The sequence below is a fragment of the Ovis aries genome, chromosome 23, assembly GCF_016772045.2.
Source record: "Ovis aries strain OAR_USU_Benz2616 breed Rambouillet chromosome 23, ARS-UI_Ramb_v3.0, whole genome shotgun sequence".
Classification (NCBI taxonomy): Eukaryota; Metazoa; Chordata; class Mammalia; order Artiodactyla; family Bovidae; genus Ovis; species Ovis aries.
In genome coordinates, this window is record NC_056076.1 from 46559665 (window position 1) to 46577690 (window position 18026).

The 18026-nt window shown below is 49.5% G+C and overlaps 1 protein-coding gene across 2 annotated transcripts in view; it reads right to left on the reverse strand.

Moving 5' to 3' along the window:
* Positions 1 to 314: 314 nt before the first annotated feature.
* Positions 315 to 18026, reverse strand: part of LOXHD1 (lipoxygenase homology PLAT domains 1) — a 197850-nt gene continuing 180138 nt past the window's right edge. For both annotated transcript variants that reach the window (XM_027960888.3, XM_042239257.2), the window contains 4 exons: positions 15882 to 16052; positions 9860 to 9992; positions 8355 to 8513; positions 315 to 2348 (listed from right to left, as the gene is read on the reverse strand). In XM_027960888.3, the coding sequence (XP_027816689.2) occupies positions 1868 to 2348; positions 8355 to 8513; positions 9860 to 9992; positions 15882 to 16052 (944 nt within the window). In that variant the 3' untranslated portion in view covers positions 315 to 1867. The remainder of the gene's footprint in view (positions 2349 to 8354; positions 8514 to 9859; positions 9993 to 15881; positions 16053 to 18026) is intronic.

Genomic DNA, 18026 nt, shown 5'->3' on the forward strand with positions numbered 1-18026 from the left:
GCCCCGAGCAGGAAGCCGCCCTCTTTGCCTCTCCTCCCTCCTCCAGGGGTGGGGTATCAGGGTCAGGAGTAAACGTGCAAAGTGGGGACAAAAGGTGAGGCTGACCCCATACTCACACACACACGTGTGCACACTGACACACACACACACTCCTATTTTCTCACTTTGGTTACTGCTTGGGACTGGACTGAGCTGGGGGATGGGAGGAGACTCACCTCTAAGTAGAATGCTTTGGTCTTTGTACTGGAGCCAAACATTTAAATCACAGAACTGAGATGGACTTTGTGGCTTTAAAGAGACTGTTGGACGTTTTATTACCTACGAGAGTCCAGAAGAGTTACGAGGCTTGCCTTAATTTTCGTCCAGGGACAGGGGAAGAACCAGCTCCAGAAAAAGATACAGAGAAAGCTGTTTAATGATTACTGGTCCCCGATCCTACCCCAGTCCCTGGAGTCCTGCTTATTCAATATGATGGACAAACCCTTCATTGCAGGCGCTGAATTAACTGGTCTGCATTTTAACTCACTTAGTCTTCATAATAACCTACGAAGTCAGTGTTATTCTTCCTGTTTAACAGATGAGAAAACTGAGGCCTGAGACATGAGATAATGTGCCCAATCTCTCCCAATAGGGAGAAGGAAGAGCTGGGACTCAAGCCTGCTTCTTTCTTGCTGCCTCTTGGCCTGTGCTTACTGCGGCGGCCTCTCTCCAAGGGTCTCTTAAAGCGCAGAGCCAGGAAGCCTCACCACGTTTATACCTGCCTGGGTTAGAGGCCCTGTGGTGACACGGCAGAAATGCTGATGCTGGGTGCCTCCTACAGGAAGACTTCCTGGCCTGATGCACCTTTCTGCTCAGTCCCACCCCACCGTCTGCAGGAAAATGAGAATTCAGGGGCTGAGTTCTGCAGCACTCTTGTGATGGTTGATCAGGGAGTATGTGTGTGTGTGTGTGTGCGAGCACATGTGTGCACACACACAGATATGTGGCTCTCCAGCTGCCTCTCCATCAGGGTCATCCCCCTCAAGGCAGAGACCACACCTTTATTTTCTTCCAGTCCCTTCTCAGCTGTCAGTCCACATTGCCCACAGCAAGCCACAGGTGACAGGTGTTAAACACCACAGATGTCCCCCTGCCCTCCCAGCCCCTGTGCAGCAGGGACCAGGCTGCTCCAGGTGACCTCTCCCTTTGGCTGCTGCTCAGGTCTCTGTGTCTCAACTGTGTTATCTCTGGCTGGGGCAGCCACGGGCACTTGGCAATGCGTTCTTTGAAAAGTGATGGAAAGAATCAGGTATCTGTTCACAGGCTTATAAATCCTTTCAGCTAAAATTCTTCCTCCTGATGTTTTTCTCCATTGGCTGCTGGATTTATGGAAACTGGGGAAAAGGATGTGTTTCTAAGTGAGCAGATGCCCAGATGAATTCATTGCGGGGTGTGGTTGGTAATAATTTAATTAGCTCAGTTTTTTTTTGGGGGGGGAGTGTTAATTAGTTCTTGCTTAAAATACATCACTTTGAGGACCTGTTCTTTCCCACTTCTATCCCCTGGGTGAAGCCCCAATTTCCCATCCACGCCCAGCCCATCTCAGCCTGGTCACTACTGTTATTGAAAAAGAATAAGCCAAAACTTATTTTTGGGCAGCCACAGATTATGACACACGTTAACAGATTCCCATAGATTCAGGAGACCCAGGAGAGGGCGGGATCCCACCAGCCATTACCCACAGTGACCTCCGAAGGATCATGGAGCTCTGGCTCCCCAGTCTCAGCTCCAGGAGGCTTTCAGGAAAGGACTCCTGAAAGCCCTGGTGGAGGGTAGCAGGTGTGGCCGGGGCGAGTTGGTGCGAAGGGAGAGGGAGGGCCTGCAGCCCTCAGACGGAAGGGAAGAGGTCCCTCCAGGTGAGCCCGTCGCCCCGCTTCTTGTCCAGCCACCTGCCGCAGGTGAAGATGGTGGCCACCCCGGTGCTGGTGTTGGTGACCTCCACCTTGTCCACCAGCCAGCCCGAGCAGTAGCCGCTGCCGTCGTGCTCCAGGCGTACCTTGCGCAGCTCGCCCAGCTCCAGCGTCTCTAGGAAGAAGCGGTCTGTGCTGCCCCGCTCAAACAGGTTGCGCATCTTCTGCTTCAGCTCCCGCTTGCCCGTGTCGCCGTTGGACCCAAAGATGGTCACAAAAACATTGGCGTCAGTGCCGGCCCCTGGCTCGTACCCGGTCGTCACGATGACCTCGTACTTGACCGGCACTAGGCTCTGGACCTTGCTGGCAAAGCTCTCAGTAGTCTTGGTGACCTCAAAGACCTTGAAGTACTTCCTCTTCCTCTTGAGGGGTATGAGGCTGTCGCAGTTGAAGAAATATCTGCCGGTGGGAGCAGGGGAGGTCAGGGAGTACCAGCCAAGGCTCACGCCCTCCCCTCCAGGATCCTGGGCATCCACCAGAGATTCCACCCCAGACGACAAGATCTCAGGGCAGAAATCGTCCCCGTCAAAATGTGAGGATAGAATTTTCAGATGAATTTTCGTTCATCTGAAAATTGACAGTGACTGACATCACCATCGTTTAAACTGCCCCTTGATTCTCCTTTTCTTTTTCCCCTCACACTCCACATCTGTGCTTAGTCGCTCAGTCGTGGCAGACTCTTTGAGACCTCATGGACTGTAGCCTGCCAGGCTCCTCTGTCCTTGGGATTTTTCAGGCAAGAATACTGGAGTGGGTTGCCATTTCCTCCTGCAGGGGATTGACCCAGGAATCAAACCTGCATCTTCCGTGTCTCCTGCATTGCAGATGGATTCTTTACCTGCTGAGCCAGTCCACATCTAATCCACCAGCAATTCCACTGACCCTATCTTTAAAATACAATCTAATGAGTCCAGAATCGGCACAATCTCACTAACTACCTTGCCACTCCTCTCATCCAAATCACCACCATCTTCTGTCTGGATGTGTCAGCCTCCTAACTGGTCTATCTGCTTCTCAATACCTACCTACAGTGAATTCTCTGCACAGCATCCAAGTGATCCTGTGGAGACGTAAGCCCGAGAATCTTATCCTTCTGCTCAGAATATAAACTGCCCTTTGATTCTCCTTTTCTTTTTCATCCTTAGTCTCAGAATTTTTATTTTTCAGATGCTCAGTCGTGTCTGACTCTTTGCGACTCTATGGACTGCAGCACACCAGGATTCCTTCCCTATCTCCCAGAGTTTGCTCAAACTCATATCCAGTGAACCAGTGATGGATTAATACTTATTCCCAGAATAAGTATTAATAAAAGCCACCACCTTACAAAGGCCTGCAAGAGCTTGCACGATCTAATCCTCCGCCTAGGGTTTACCTCTCTAACCTGTTCCTCCCCTTCTCTAAGCTCACTGCACACCAACCAGGCTGATTCTCTTGCTCCTTCCAAGGGACTGATGAATGCTTTTATCCACTGTTGTCACCTTCAGAGGAGCTATGGGACCAGAACAACTATCCTAGGCCAAGTCAAGTGGAAAAGTAACCATGAGATAGAGGTATGCTCTAAAATCCCTTGCACTTGGCTGGGTTGAACCATGGGTGTGTATGTGTGTTGTGTGTGTACACACATATGCATGTGTTCACGGATGACACAGTACAAAGGGGTGCAAAGTATTGAAGAAGCTACCACATGCAGAAACAAGTCCAGGGCCAAGAGAAATGGTCTTGGACCAAAAAGTCCCTTCTCTACCCCACCCCCAGTGTTAGCCTCTGGCTAATGACAGTGAGTCCAATAATTATAGGAAGAAGTCGGAGGCACGGTGGGAAAACACTGCCTGGGGGTAAGGGGGCTGGGGTCTGCCCCAGCCAGCCACCTCCTACCTATGTGACCTTGATTTTCCCACTGGCAATGCTAGAGGTTTAGACTGAACAAATGTCTTTGTTTTTCTCCCCCATCCAAATTTCTAACATTTTAACAGTTTTGGAAATAAGCAATTCTGGCACAGGCTAACTATTTCAGAAACGTAGCCCTGAAAGGGTGTGCCCAACGATGAAAAATTAATTTTTAGATGAAAATCTATAACAGTAAAAAGAACTTGGTTTTCTGCATGCTCACTAAATGCCTGGGTTTTGCGTTCTTGCATTTCATCAGCTCCCTGGGTCATAGAGTTCATCTCCTCCAATTTCACAGAAGGAAACAAAGGCTTGGAGAAGAGGAGTCGTTGCACAAGGTGACCCAAAGCCGGGGCCCAGAGCCAGCCTGCCCGGCCACTACAGGAGCCAGCCGTTTAAAGACACTTGGCAGGAAATCCGAATTCTGTCTGGAGAGCTCTCTTCCTCCAACTTGTCACTTGATAAATCTGGGTTGTTGTTACATACCACACTTTCTTAGAGGGAGATATATTTGCCTTCTTTGCTTAAACATTCACTTAAAATGTATTTCTTTATGCAAATGTCCACCCATATACATAATTCTATATAAATGCACAAATCCTGTGATCGTATGTGGTTTTCTAAATGCACTCTTTTCTTTCATGCTTGGCTCTGTCTCCCTTTTCCCCTCCTGCATCCTGCCTTCACCTCAGATAACTCATGTAACAGTTGTGGATATATCTTGCCAAATTTCCCTCTGTTTCGCCCAACCTTGCACAGAACGCACATAGACCCAAACACATGTGGGACGTCAGTGTTCTCTTTACAAAATGGCATCATATAATACATGTTTCCCCATATCTTGCTTTTCTCACTCAACAGTGCTTCCTGGGAATGGCTCCAAGTCTTCTGGTACATATTTAATTCGTTGTTTTGATTGGCTGAAAATGAGTCCCTGGTGTAGTTATAAGGAAACGTTTCTTAATAGACATCATTATAAGATCACCAAAATGTGGGACCTCAGGGCTCTGTGGAGTCAAGACTCCAGCTGTGGAAGAACATGCCAGGCTGTTCTCATTTACAATAGGCTCGTGAGCAAGAATAAAGGCAAAGTAGAGAATAATGAAAAAAAGTGAATATGTTAGAAATATGTTGAATATGATCATACTTGTCTGAACAGTGTGTGTGTGTGAGATACCAGAAAATGGCCAGAGAGAATGGGGTCACCAAATGTTCATGGTGGCCTTCTCGGATGGATAGGACTTTAGGGAATTTTACTTTCTTTTACGAAAGGGATTTTTTTTCTTTCTCTCATACACATTTTTTTGCCTTATTTGAATTTTAAAATGATTATGTATTATATGTGATAACGAGATAAAACGATTTCGTTTTGGGTTTTTTAAGAAAAGAAACAAAAGCCTCTCTGTGTGTCCTTCCACTGAAGTTCTGAGGATATTAACAACAAAGAGCTGGTCAGAAATGCTGCAAGAGCCAGGACTAGAATCATTTGGAAGGTGAAAATTTGAGATTTTTATAAGAGACTGAGATAAAATTATTTTGTATTTCATGGAAATCCAGATATTGTGGCCCAACATGCTGGTTAGAAGGGAACTGTGGATCCGTATAGTGTTATGTAAGTGGCCTTTACATGGTAGGATTTAAATGTGTTCTAGAACAGTGACTTTGGCCACTTGATGTGAAGAGCTGACTCATTGGAAAAGACCCTGATGCTGGGAAAGATTGAGGGCAGGAGGAAAAGGGGACAACAGAGGATAAGATGGTTGGGTGGCATCACTGACTTGATGGACATGAGTGTGAGCAAGCTCTGGGAGTTGGTGATGGACAGGGAAGCCTGGTGTGCTGCAGTCCCTGGGGTCGCAAAGAGTCGGCCATTGACTGAGCGACTGAACTGAACTGAACTGAGAACAGTGACATGTAAATAGGCTCAGATAGTAAAGAATCTGCCTGCAATGCAGGAGACCCGGGTTCAATCCCCAGGTTGGGAAGATACCCTGGAGAAGAGAATGGCAACCGGCTCCAGTATTCCTGCCTGGAGAATTCCATGGACAGAGGAGCCTGGTGGGCTACAGTCCATGAGGTTAGGAAGAATTGGACACGACTGAGCTACACACACACACACACACACACACACACACACAGAATGGTTGACATGTGAATAGCCACACACACACACCCCTGCCCCATCCTCATTCTGGGTAGAGGTGATATCTGGCAGAGGGGGAGGGAGGTGGCCACCCAGCAGAAGTCACAGGCTTGAGACCAGCAGAGTAGGTAGGCTGGAGCATGACTTCTGAGAGCCTCTCAGGCTGTACTCCTGCCATCTTTCCCCTCCCACCAGACTCTAAAGAGCATCCATCTCTCCTCCCAGAGAGGAGCTGGGTGATGGCCTGAAGCCACACAGCTGACCAGGTGATGGCTGGAGCATCTGGGGTCTGGACTCCCTATACCCACTTTGAGAAGATCCCCAGCCCATGGACATCCCTTCCTCCCCTCCCAGCCCAGCTGACGAAAGGCCGCACTTTTGAGAATGTAGGAAAAGATGCTTCACTGGGAGTGGTAGATTCTTTCTACTGGACAAGGAATCCTACAACTCAGCTGAGGACTGTGTGTTGGGAAGTTCTTCACTCCCAGCCCTTCTGAGACTGGAAGGTGTCGGGTGGCGTTGAGACCTTTGACTCTCTCACCGCTGACATTGTGTGTTTAAAGCTAACTTAAGTGGCGACTCTTTTATTATTGTATTGTATTGTCTTGTTTATTTTGGGCATTTGTAGAGAAGTATGAGCAGCCACGTTCCTTGCAGTCGGGAGGCAGTACAGGTTGGCTTGCTGGTGGGCTGGAACTCTCCCCAACCCTGCATCCCAGCTCCAAAACCTCAACAGGATTGCTCCTCACAGCCACGCCCAGTGATTCCTACAGGGTTTACTGTACCCCAGCTGGTTTTCCCCCAAAGAACAACAATATAACATTGCAGCCTGAGAGGGCACTGCTATGAACTGAATTGTCTTTCCTCAAATTCTTATCCCAATGTGATGGCATTTGTGCATGGGACTTTGGGAAGTCATTAGGTTTAAATGACGTCATGAGGATGGGGACCCATGATGGGATTAGTGCCCTTATGGGAAGAAGTGTGTGTGTGTGTGTGTGTGTGTGTGTGTGTGTGTGTGTGAAGTCACTTCAGTCGTGTCTGACTCTTTGCCACCTCATAGACCATAGCCTGCTGGGCTCCTCTGACTATGGGTTCTCTAGGCAAGAGTACTGGAGCGGGTTGCAAGGCCCTCCTCCAGGGGGTCCTCTCAACCCAGGGATCGAACCCATGTCTCTTATGTCTCCCGCACTGGCAGCTGTGTTCACTAGGGCCACCTAGTGGAGAGAGGAAGAGGTATCAGGTCTCCCCTCTCCAATGAGCTAGCAAGGGAGGCCTCACGGGAACTCAACCCTGCTGGCACCCTGACCTCTGACTTCCAGGCTCCAAGGTGTGAGAAAAGAATGGCCCACTGTCTGAGCCACCCAATCCATGGATTTGGTCGCAGCAGCCTGAGATAGCTAAGACACAAGTTCACATGTCAGAACCCTTTCCTGCTCCATTCCCAAAGGATAATCTTGCTTGGAGACGGCCAGTTCCAGGGAGCCGACGGGTGCAGGTAGAGTGTGGACAGACATTGCCTGAGAGGCTGCAGCCCCGAAGGCTGGAGCCGAAGCTGGGACCCGCTGATCCGGCAGGGCTGCTGCTTCTGTCTGCTGCGATTCTTGTGAAAGATGCTGTCAAGAGCAGGGCCAGCCCAGGAGGGGCATGAGGGGGGCACGGAGGGGCAGACAGTGGTTCTGGCGGTAGCCCGGCTGTCTTAGCCTCTCCTTGGGCTTACCCTCCCTGAGGCACATGCTGCCCTCTGCTTCCCCATCATCCTCTCCTGGTTCCTTTTTAGTGTCTTTTCTGCCTTCTAGAGCCTCAGGGCTCTTTCTGGCTTCCAACACAGTTACCAAGCGGTTTTAATTAGAAAAACTGATGGCTGCGAACTGTTACCCAGGTAACTAAGACCCTTAATCCTCTAGAAATGTCCTCAGAAGGCCCTGGAGGGGGAAATGTAAAGCTCCTTATCTGGGGTCCTCGGAGCGGTGGGCATGGGATTTTTCTGCTGGTCCCCGCTCTGCCCACAGGGATGACGGGCATTCACTCTGACTGTGGAGCAGCAGGCTTCAAAGCTGTGTCTCTTTGTCATTACACAGTGATCATGGGGGCAGGGAAGGAAAGACTCAGCTATCTGGCACTGCCTGACTGGCTCTTCTTTCCTTCCAAAGAAGCATCACTGGATAAAAAGTCTGGAGCACCCAAGGTCATTGAGTCTAGTCCCCTGCCTCTGGGGTAATGCTCTGGTTCAGAAAATTCAAGAACCAGTACAGCTGCCTCTTTCCTTTCTAACTCAGATGCCTTGAAGGGGACACCTCCCCGCCCCCTGCCATCTTGCCCATGGTCTGGCTGTAGGCCTCCCTGGGGGAAGAGGGTGGAGACCGAGCACGTACACGTTGCCATACTCCATCTCGGTGATGGTGATGGTTTTGACGTGCCAGACCAGCTCTCTTTTGGGGATGAACCGGTCCTCCCTGGCGAGGTGGCCCACGCAGAGGGAGGCAATGTCCCCCAAGTAGACGCTGTCGAACTCAAACGTGTCTGTGGTGCCCCTGCAGGACACAAAGGTACCATCAGTGAGCGCTGCTCATATCCACTGAAGGAAGTAAGCATTTATTCAGTGCCAGCTGTATCCTAAGTGCTCGTCTGAGGAACAGGGATAGACTGGCAAGCGAGACCTGATGTCAGGCCTCCATTGCTTGAGGGCTTCAGTCTAGTTCTGGAACAAGACAATTGGAACCGTTAAGAAGCCCTTCAGGCTGCCTGTTCCCAGAATCAGTGATTGGTAATAGCTGATGGTATTGGAGGAGGGTGAGGCCCTGGGCCCTCAGCACTGGGATGAGGAGGGAGATGAGATTCAGGGAGCAGAGGGAAGGGGAAGGGAAGCATCTTCTGATGGGGACTGGATTTGGCAAAGTCACAAGGTTGGAGGTGCAGTCATTTCTGGAAGGAGGGCTGGCTTGGCTGGAGTTTAGGTTCAGGGAGGGAAGGGGTAATGGAAAAGAAGTGAGGTGGGCTGCCTTTTGGGGGGGTGGGGCAGCTCAGCCCATCTTCAGGAAGGGGGGTTATTGAATAGAGGGTGAAATGAGGTTATGGGAGGAGGAGGCTCTATTTAAGAGATTCTGGAGGCAGCAGGGAGATGAAGTGGGCATCTGGGCAGTTCGGAGGCAGTTCTGATGTACAGGAAGACGTGAGATTCTCCAGGGCGTGGCGGGCAGCCGGGAGTGCTGAGCGGGGGTGCTGTTACACGAGACCTAATTTTGATTTTTCCTATGAAGCATCTTAGAGGCTCTCCCCTCCCTCCCTGCTTCTCACTAGAACCGAATTCCATGCTGTCTTATTTGCATTTTCATGGGTAACTCTCCCTTTTCAATAGACTGTGAGCTCCTCATTTGCAAGGATGGGGAATAACATCTGTGTGATTCCCAGTCCTGCCACATAGTGGACTTGCTGTAATTAAGTGATTTTTGTTGTAGTTTTGCATTAAGTTAAAAAAAATTGAAATACATTTGACATATAGCATTGTGTAAATTTAAGGTGTACAACATATGAATCTGAAACATTTTTATATTGTACTATGATTGCCATTGTGGCCATAATTAGCACTTCTATCATATTGCATAATTATCCTTTTTTTTTTCTAGTCATTGGAACAATTAGGTTCTAGTCTCTCAGAGGGCGCTCTCTTTAATGACAGTCCTCTCCCTTCCCTTTTCTAAAGCTCCTGTTGCGTCCCTAGAGCTGGAATGGTGTTGGCACACAGTAGGTACTCAGTATGTTCTTGCTGGTTAGGCCCATTTGTATATTTACAGCCCCAACTAAAAGGGTTGGCTCTTGGGGTCCCCCTCTTACCCACCCCACTTATCCCCATTCCCCTGTGGGCACCCCCTCTTCCTACTTTCTGAAGGCCCGCTGTCTAGAAGAATTCTCCACGAGGAACTCTTTGGACCGATTCTTCCTGCCCTCCAGGATGAGCCAGACGTTCTCCCTGGTTTCGCCTCCGTTGCCGGTTTCTATGACGATCTCGTAGGCTGCGGTGGAGAAGGTGGGAGACGGTCAGCAGAGGGGAGGCGGCACCCACCACTGGGGCAGAAGCAAACCCGCCTCTCCCTTCAGGTCCTACATCTGGTCTGAGACCACAGCCTTAAGTGTGGGGGCTGGGGCACAGGTTAAAATCTTTACGATCAAGGCGTTGTCAACAGAGCCTGCCTTGATTTGGGGACAAACCACAGGAGGGGATGAGTTTCCCAAGGGATGCTGGGGCCTGGCTCTCAGGGATGGAGGAGTCTCTGAGATGCAAAGTGAAGATCAGGAGCAAAGAGAAGGGAGGAGAGGTAGGGCCCAGCTACAGAAAGGGGAGGGGAAGATCCAGGTGGGAGAGACTTCAGAAGAGCCTGGAACTTTCTCTAGCAAACAGCCTCTGTCTTGTCTCAGCTCTCACTTTGGTGTCTAGCTCAGCATCACAACCTCCCTCCCCTGAAGTTCCCACAAGCAGGTCAGCATTGTTTCATTTGTTAAGTGGGCGTCTAGTGCCAGGACTGGGCTAAACTCTGGGTGACCCTAGCACTCATCTCTGGCCCCAGATGGAAACACACTGACTATACAACAGAACAGAAAAGCCTGCAGCAAAGGGCACAAGTACCAAGGGGGAGAGAGCGGATCTGGCTCCCATTACATCTTCAACCTCATCTTTCAGCACTTTCCCCGCCTTGCTCACTCTGCTTCGCTTCCATGCTACTCCAGGAGCACAAGGCCTGCTCCTGCCTTAGAGCTCTGTCTGTGGCTCATCCCCTTCCTCTCCCCACCTCCATCCATGTTGACCTGGTTTACTCCTTCCTGTCCTACTCAGATGTCCCCTTCTCAGGGACCACCCTAACCAAATTCCAACCCAATTTCCCCAGGGCTCCAGCCTGCTCTACTGAGCTCTATCATCTTCTGATACCTTCTAATATGCTAAGCAGTTACTTATCATTTTGTTGCTTATTGTATTGTATGCCTCCCTTCCACCTGAATGTAAGCTCCATGAGGGCAAGGGTCTTTGTTTTGCTCATTATAGACCCCAAGTGCCCAGAACGGTGCCTGGCACATAAGCACTCAATAAATAGTTGTTGAGTGAATAATGAATGATTGGGCTCTTCTCAGTAAGCTCCATGAAGAAGGCACTGTGTGAGCTTGGCCTCGAAGAAGATTCATGATTGTGATCAACAGAGAACTGAGGGATGCTCTAGGAGCGGGGGAGGGGAAGGAGCATGAGAGCAAAGATACTGGAGGGCAGGGGCGGGGCTTGAGACCCGGGAGATCCGTGAGATCCAGCCCCACTCCCCATGGACCAGCTGGGATGGAGCTGGCACACAGGAGGACACAATATTTGTCTTCCTGCAGTTAGTGAGTCACTGAGGATTTGGGATTCCAGATCCAAAGAGATAGTTTGATTTCTGTGCTTTTATCTCAGAAATGTGATAAAGACAATTAGAAGGGATGGCTGTGTCTACAGCTCAATGTAATGTCAACCCCAGCCTCTCAGTGACCTGTTGCCTTTGTGACTTCTCTCAAGTCATAGATAAAGGGCATCCGGGCAAAGAACCCAGGATAGGGGAGGAGATCCACAGCGAGCACAGCCCTGGAAGAAGAACCTGTCTCTGCAGGCCTAACCGTTCACAGCAGCAGGACATGAAATGAATGAGTCATGGCTGGGGGCTCAAAGCCAACACAGGGAGGGTAAGGTGTTTGTGCAAACCAGACACCTGTGAATTCAAAAAGGATCCTTCACTGTAGAGGAAATGGACTGTCAGCACCCAGGGAAGAAAGCAGGGAGCACTAGGAGGCTACTTGCTTCCTGCAATCAGCTCAAGGAGGACATGCGTGTGGATCGTAACCAGCCCTCTCCTCATGGCCCCAAAGACGAGGCAGAGAAGGAAGGCGTGTAAGTGAGGACATTCAGATAGATTAAAAACAAATGTGGCCAGTTGCATCAACGGTCTTTCAATCAGCCTATTTCCACCTTGGAAAATAACTTGATAAAAATGTGGAAGGCATGACTCTCAGCTTTGTTTATAGGTTGCTGGGAGGAAAGGACAGAGGAGGACCAGGGACCTGACGGGGTGGGGCAGGTGGCAGCCCAGCCTAGCAGGGATCCACGTGGGGCTCACCCCGGGGCCAACACCCCCATGGGAGGAGTCCAGCTGGAGAAAGTGGCTCCGTAGCCACCAGGCAAGTCATTCACATGAAGGGGCCACTAACAAAGATACTGTGGGCTTAGTGGGCATGAATGTGGCAGGACAGGAGAGCGGAGCTGTCTGCCCTTGACATCTCGCCTGTGCTCTGGGCATGGTACCTGCACACAGAGATGAACCAGAAGCCCAGGATGCACCGAGCAGATTCAACACACCTCACATGAGCAGCTCCTGAACAGATAGGTGTTTGCCTTGAGGCCAGGACAGCAGGGCCACAAGGCACCGAGGAGCACCACCAGAGGACACCTGGGCATCCAGTGGGCACCTGCAGCTTATTGCTCCACATCACCTCCCCCATCTTATGTTGCCAGGACCCTTCTTGGCTCTGCAAGTTCCTCCCATGTGGTTTTGCATGACAGTCCCAGACCTGGACAATCAGAATTATTCCTTAAGAGATGCTCTCTTCCCTTCCACCAAAGCTGTTCGATTAGAAGGCTATGGGGTTGGGGGTACCAGCCACCATCTTCCCACGATGTAGAGAAAGAAACAGTTGAGAGGAGAAGGGGACAAGGACATACTGAAACCACTGGAGCCTCTGGAGACAGCCAAGCCCCAGCCAGTTCCACCTGAAACCTCCAAGTTCCAGGCACCAACATGCTCCCTTTTTCCTGGAGCCAGCTTAGGGCTGGGGTTTGGGCATGTACAACCAAGTCCTGAGCTCTCCTGAAGTTTTCTGTTTGCCTCCATTGGGACTGCCAATAGATGGCAGCTTCAAGAACATGATCATAAAGATGAATTTTAAAACAGAGTTGTCTGGTGGAGAGTGAGTCCTCCGACCTGGGGAGTTGGTCATCAAGCTTGATTGTATCAGAACTGAAAATGTCACAGATAAGGCTGACTGAGCAGCCTGAAAAGGCTTCAGGTAGGGGTGGATAAGAAGGAAGGGGGCTGTAGAGGGGGGAGGCATTGGTCTTGCTGGAGGATGTCCCGGAGAGGGGGCTTCCCAGGAGGCTCAGGACCTGCCTGCCAATGCAGGAGATGCAGGTTCAATCCCTGGCTTGGGAAGATCCCCTGGAGGAGGGCATGACAACCCACTCCAGTATTCTTGCCTGGAGAATCCCATGGACAGAGAAGCCTGGAGGGTTACAGTCCATGGGGTGGCAAAAAGTTAGACATGACTGAAGTGACTTAGCATGCACACTGCATGCCCCAGAGAGATATTTTTTTGTCCTCCTAGGTGTCATGTGTGTGTGTGTGTTGTGTACATGCTTATGCACACATAAGCACATGATCTTACTGTCCAGGACTTAACACAGAATCTCTGGGATGAAACCCAAATAACAGTATTATTTAAAAGCTGCCAGTGGTTTTCTTCTTTGCCTGCACATTGGAATCACCTACAGAGGCTGACGCTTACAGAGGATGGGGAGCAGCTTCTGACACGGCTAACAAAAATTGGAGGTGAGGCAGCAAACAGGATGCTAAACGAGGTGGGGTAGCTGATCTGTCTGGAGTACCAGCCAGGCCCAGTGATGACACAGAGACCGTGGTATGATGAGTCCTGATAGGAATATGAGTCCTGCTGGCTACGGCTGAGTCTTTGATGTATTGCTTCACTTTTCTGGGTTTTGGCTTTCCATACCTAGGATAGAGAGAGGTGAACTTGCCCCTATCAAGCTCATAGGGTGGGCGTAGGGTGATGAGGATCCAGTGAGAACAGGGGATGTGCGGAGCACCTTCACACACATGAAGCTCTGTTCAGATATGAGAGGGTGTTTATTCTTACAAGTCAAGTGCCCAGAGATGCCCCTGGGGACACAGACATGGAATGTAAGTGCCATGAGGGCAGGATCTCTGCCCTATTCATTAGTGTGTCCCAGAACCCACACCAGGCTGTGTATTCATTAGTGCGTCCCAGAACCCACACCAGGCTGTGTCACTTGGTTAAAGATAGCTGAGGTTGGAATAATTGGCTTGAATTGTATCCCTGACTCTCCCTAAGATGAGCCTCCATCTGTGGACATGGGTGTCACTGGCCTTTGGGCACCCTGCCCTCTGCAGGCTCCTCGTAATGACAGACTGATCCATACCATTCCTGGGCTTGGTGTTCCTGCCCTTCCATCTCTGTCTCACACACATCCTTCTGGAATTAATGCAAGCACTGCTTCCCCTCTACCAAGCTCCCTACCAACCCAAATTCCATAAGTCTTAGCAAGCTGTTTGGCGGGAAATCTGTGAAGGAAACTCCGTGGTTATGCTCCCAGCCTCACAAATCTCTCCTCCCCTGAACACCAAGGGCCCCGGGAGCATTTATTGCTCATGTTAGCAATTATGCATTAGCCTCCACCACTAATGAGATTGTGAGGCCCCAAGGAAAAACAACCTTCATTTGCTGAGCTCTAATGATTTGTGCACCTACTAAGTCCCAAAGCCTGCAGAGTGATTCTGTCCTTGACCTCTGGGAGCTTATAGCTGCGTAGGGACAACACAGATGGGCACAGTTCAGTACAAGGAAACTAACAATCACAAAGCAAGGTGCATGGTTCATGGCATCTAAAATAAAAGTGGGCCCCCAGTAAGTACAGTTAGAGAAACTGGGAATTCACCCTCTGAATTAGGGCAGGCATCCTCATACATGAAGGCTGACAGATGAGTGGTTGGCCCTTATCTGAATGCTCCCAGTACCATCAGTGATCACCCCTCTCCAAGCAGCTGAGTCCATCACTGGGCAGTTTGGATGGCATGGTGCAGAAGGCTCAGCGGCTTTCCACCAAGCATCCATGCTTCCCTTTCGTGATGTACAGAGCTTGCCCAGGGCAACTGTCCAGCCAGGTACTACAATCCCAGGTGCCCTTGCATCTAGGTGGAGCCACATGACTCACAGAATATGAGTTAATGTGTTAAGAAAGTATAGAATGTGCCTTCTCCCAGCTCTTGTTTTCCTCTTCAAGAAATGTGGGAGCCACATGTTGAAAATGGCAGACAGGTGAGAAGAGCTTGGGTCCCTGAATCACAGCATGGAAGGCCTGTTGCCAAACACCCACACTGGACTGATTACATCAGTGACAAACAGATTTTGCTGTATTTAGCTATTGAGATTTGTGGGTTTAAGTCTTTACTGCAGCTAGTGTTACAGTAACTAGCTAGCTGCAGTAAGAAAAGGTTGGAAAATCCTTTCTTTACATCAGGCTCTGCTATTGATAAGCCTTCATCAAATCTGTTGGACCCAGATACAGGCATCTGTATTAAAGAGACACCTCCCTGGTCCTTGATGGCCATCCACCTTAGGGACCAATTACTCTTCCCCTTTACACATGCCCTGAGGAAGGAGCCAAAGAGAAAGCTGTTGGTGGAGACGCTGGCTCCCTTCACATTCTGTTTTCAGGAAGGCCTGAGTTGGTGGCTGTTGCCATAGACATCAGTTGGAGAGAGTCCACGACAAAAAAGTAAACCAGAGAGAGCATCACATCAATCTGCCCAGGGTGGGCTTGTCCCCTGTGGGTTTTCCTGCTACCTAGTAAGTCCTTGTAGTCTGGGGCTGTGAGCTGGCACCAGTATCTTGGCTGTCTCAGGTTCACGAAGCAACACTTAGGGTGTTTACTTATGCACTGCTCCAGTGTTATTTCTTTCATTGGGCATCTGATTCCCCTCCAGCTCTGAGAGATCTTCCTTTAGATTTTCCAACGTTGTCCCCCCTCCCTCTGCCCAGGCTGCATCTAAGCAGGGCCCACCGGTGTCCCCACGTACTGGTCTCCTCCAGCTCATCACGGATCTCATTGTTGGCGCAGGCGAAGTCGCGGACCGTCTGCCTGTCGCCCTCACTCTTGGAGAGCCAGCAGTCACATTGGAAGCGGAAGGTCTCGTCGCGGGAATTGTCCTTCACGTCGACATGGCTCAGGTGCCAGCCAGGAAATATCCCTGAGAACAGAGACACAGGGCTGGAGGCTGAATGGGCTCTTCCTCCCCTTTCAGACTTTTGCTCCCTACATCTGCTGGCTGTGTGGCCCTGGACAAGATCTCTGTCCTCTCTAGGCCTTTGTCTCCATGCTGATGAAATGAAGGGTTGGGTTAGATGACCTCTGAGATACCTCCAGCCCAGAGACTAGATTGGATTGGCCAAAAAGTTTGTTTAGTTTTTTCCATAAGATATTATTGGCCAACCCAATAATTCTCTTTGCAAAATCCTTAACTTGCGTTCAGGAACTCTTAGAGGATCTCTGTGTGTCCACAGTATGTGCAGAAGGCTACAAGGAAGGCACGTATATGCTTTACTTTCACATCTTGCCTTCTCATGCCACTTGGGGTTGGAAGGGCAGTCCTAGCTTCTCCAACAAAAAGCCATTTCAATAATGGTGAGGGAGGATCAGACACTGCCCGAAGCAACATCTCTAGATCTTGCCATTGGTCTCAAGGGTTATAAGCACAGAGACACACAGAGATGGACACATACTTCCAGTCACCCAGTCCACAGGGAGCAGATATTAAGGCTCATGGGCAGAGCATACATACTGGCAGTCCTACTATAGCTTCCTTCCTGATGTAAAAGGTACTTCATATGCTTTAAAATATAGGTGTCTTTACTGAAAGTGGAAATCAGCGAGTCCCAGAACAAGTTAAATTTTACAGTGGTTCTGTTGAGTTAAAAAGTGGTGTTATTTTATCAACAAAGAATTTTTTGCATGCATATTTTAAGTTTTATCTAAATTCAAAATGTAAATAACAAATGGTTAGTAATAAGTGGGGGCTTCTCTGGTAGCTCAGCTGGTAAAGAATCTGCCTGCAATGCAGGAGACCTGGGTTCGATCCCTGGGCTGGGAAGATCCCTCGAGGAGGGCACAGTAACTCTCTCCAGTATTCTTGCCTGGAGAATCCCCATGGACAGAGGAGCCTGGTGGGCTACAGTCCATGGGGTCACATAGAGTTGGACATGACTAAGCAACTAAGCACAGCCCAGCACAGTATTAAGTGGAAATAACAGACTCACTCTGTTCTATATCCTGGGCAGGTTTCACTCCCGAATTCACTTCCAGAGTTCCAGGCACGGCGGTGAGAGAGAAAAGCAGTGGGATGATGGGAAGTGTGGATTCTGGGCTGCCTTTAACTTTATCCACAGGCAATCAGGGCGGTGAAGACAGCCAGAGGAGGAGGCAGCCCGACCCGGGTTGCCCTGGTGCGTGCTAGCAGGTTGCTCTCTTCCCCCATACCCCTCTTTCCTCTCTCCTCTGAAGGCATGGCACTGTCTCACCCAATCTTCAACTCTCATTTCAAGTTTGATTCTGCAAAGGAACTCCTTCCATGGTAAATAGCAGACTAACCCCAACCATTGTAAGATAAATAAGCTTCACTCTTAGCTTCACGCTCACTGATTATTTAATTGCCTTGTTTTGGAAATGCTGGATGGGGTTAACAGGGATCCTACTACGACTTTCTACACTAAGAACCTATCAAACACGGGAAGAGGCAGCTCTGGGAAGGCTGATGTCATATGACATCACGACCACCAGCAGGGAACCATCTTAATCCCACCACTAGAGAATCCATTTCTTTACAGAATCTCCTCTTTCAGAGTCCTACTTTATCTTTTTACACAAAGAGAGCAAACATCGCACACTGTCTGACATCCTACCTTTTCACTCACAGTCTATATCAGTACCTAAATATCTGCCCATCCCTTTCCATAGTTGCATGGTATTCCATTGTGTGCACACACAAGAAGATTTCTATGTTGTCCTAATTGATGGATAATTAGTTGTTATCCAAACTTTTACTTCTACATGCAATGCTATAATTACTACCCTTCTACATGCATCATATGATCTTTTGAAATAATGAATCAGGTTTGATTTTGCTACTTCTCATGGAAAACTGTTCAATGGCTTCGCATTACTCTCA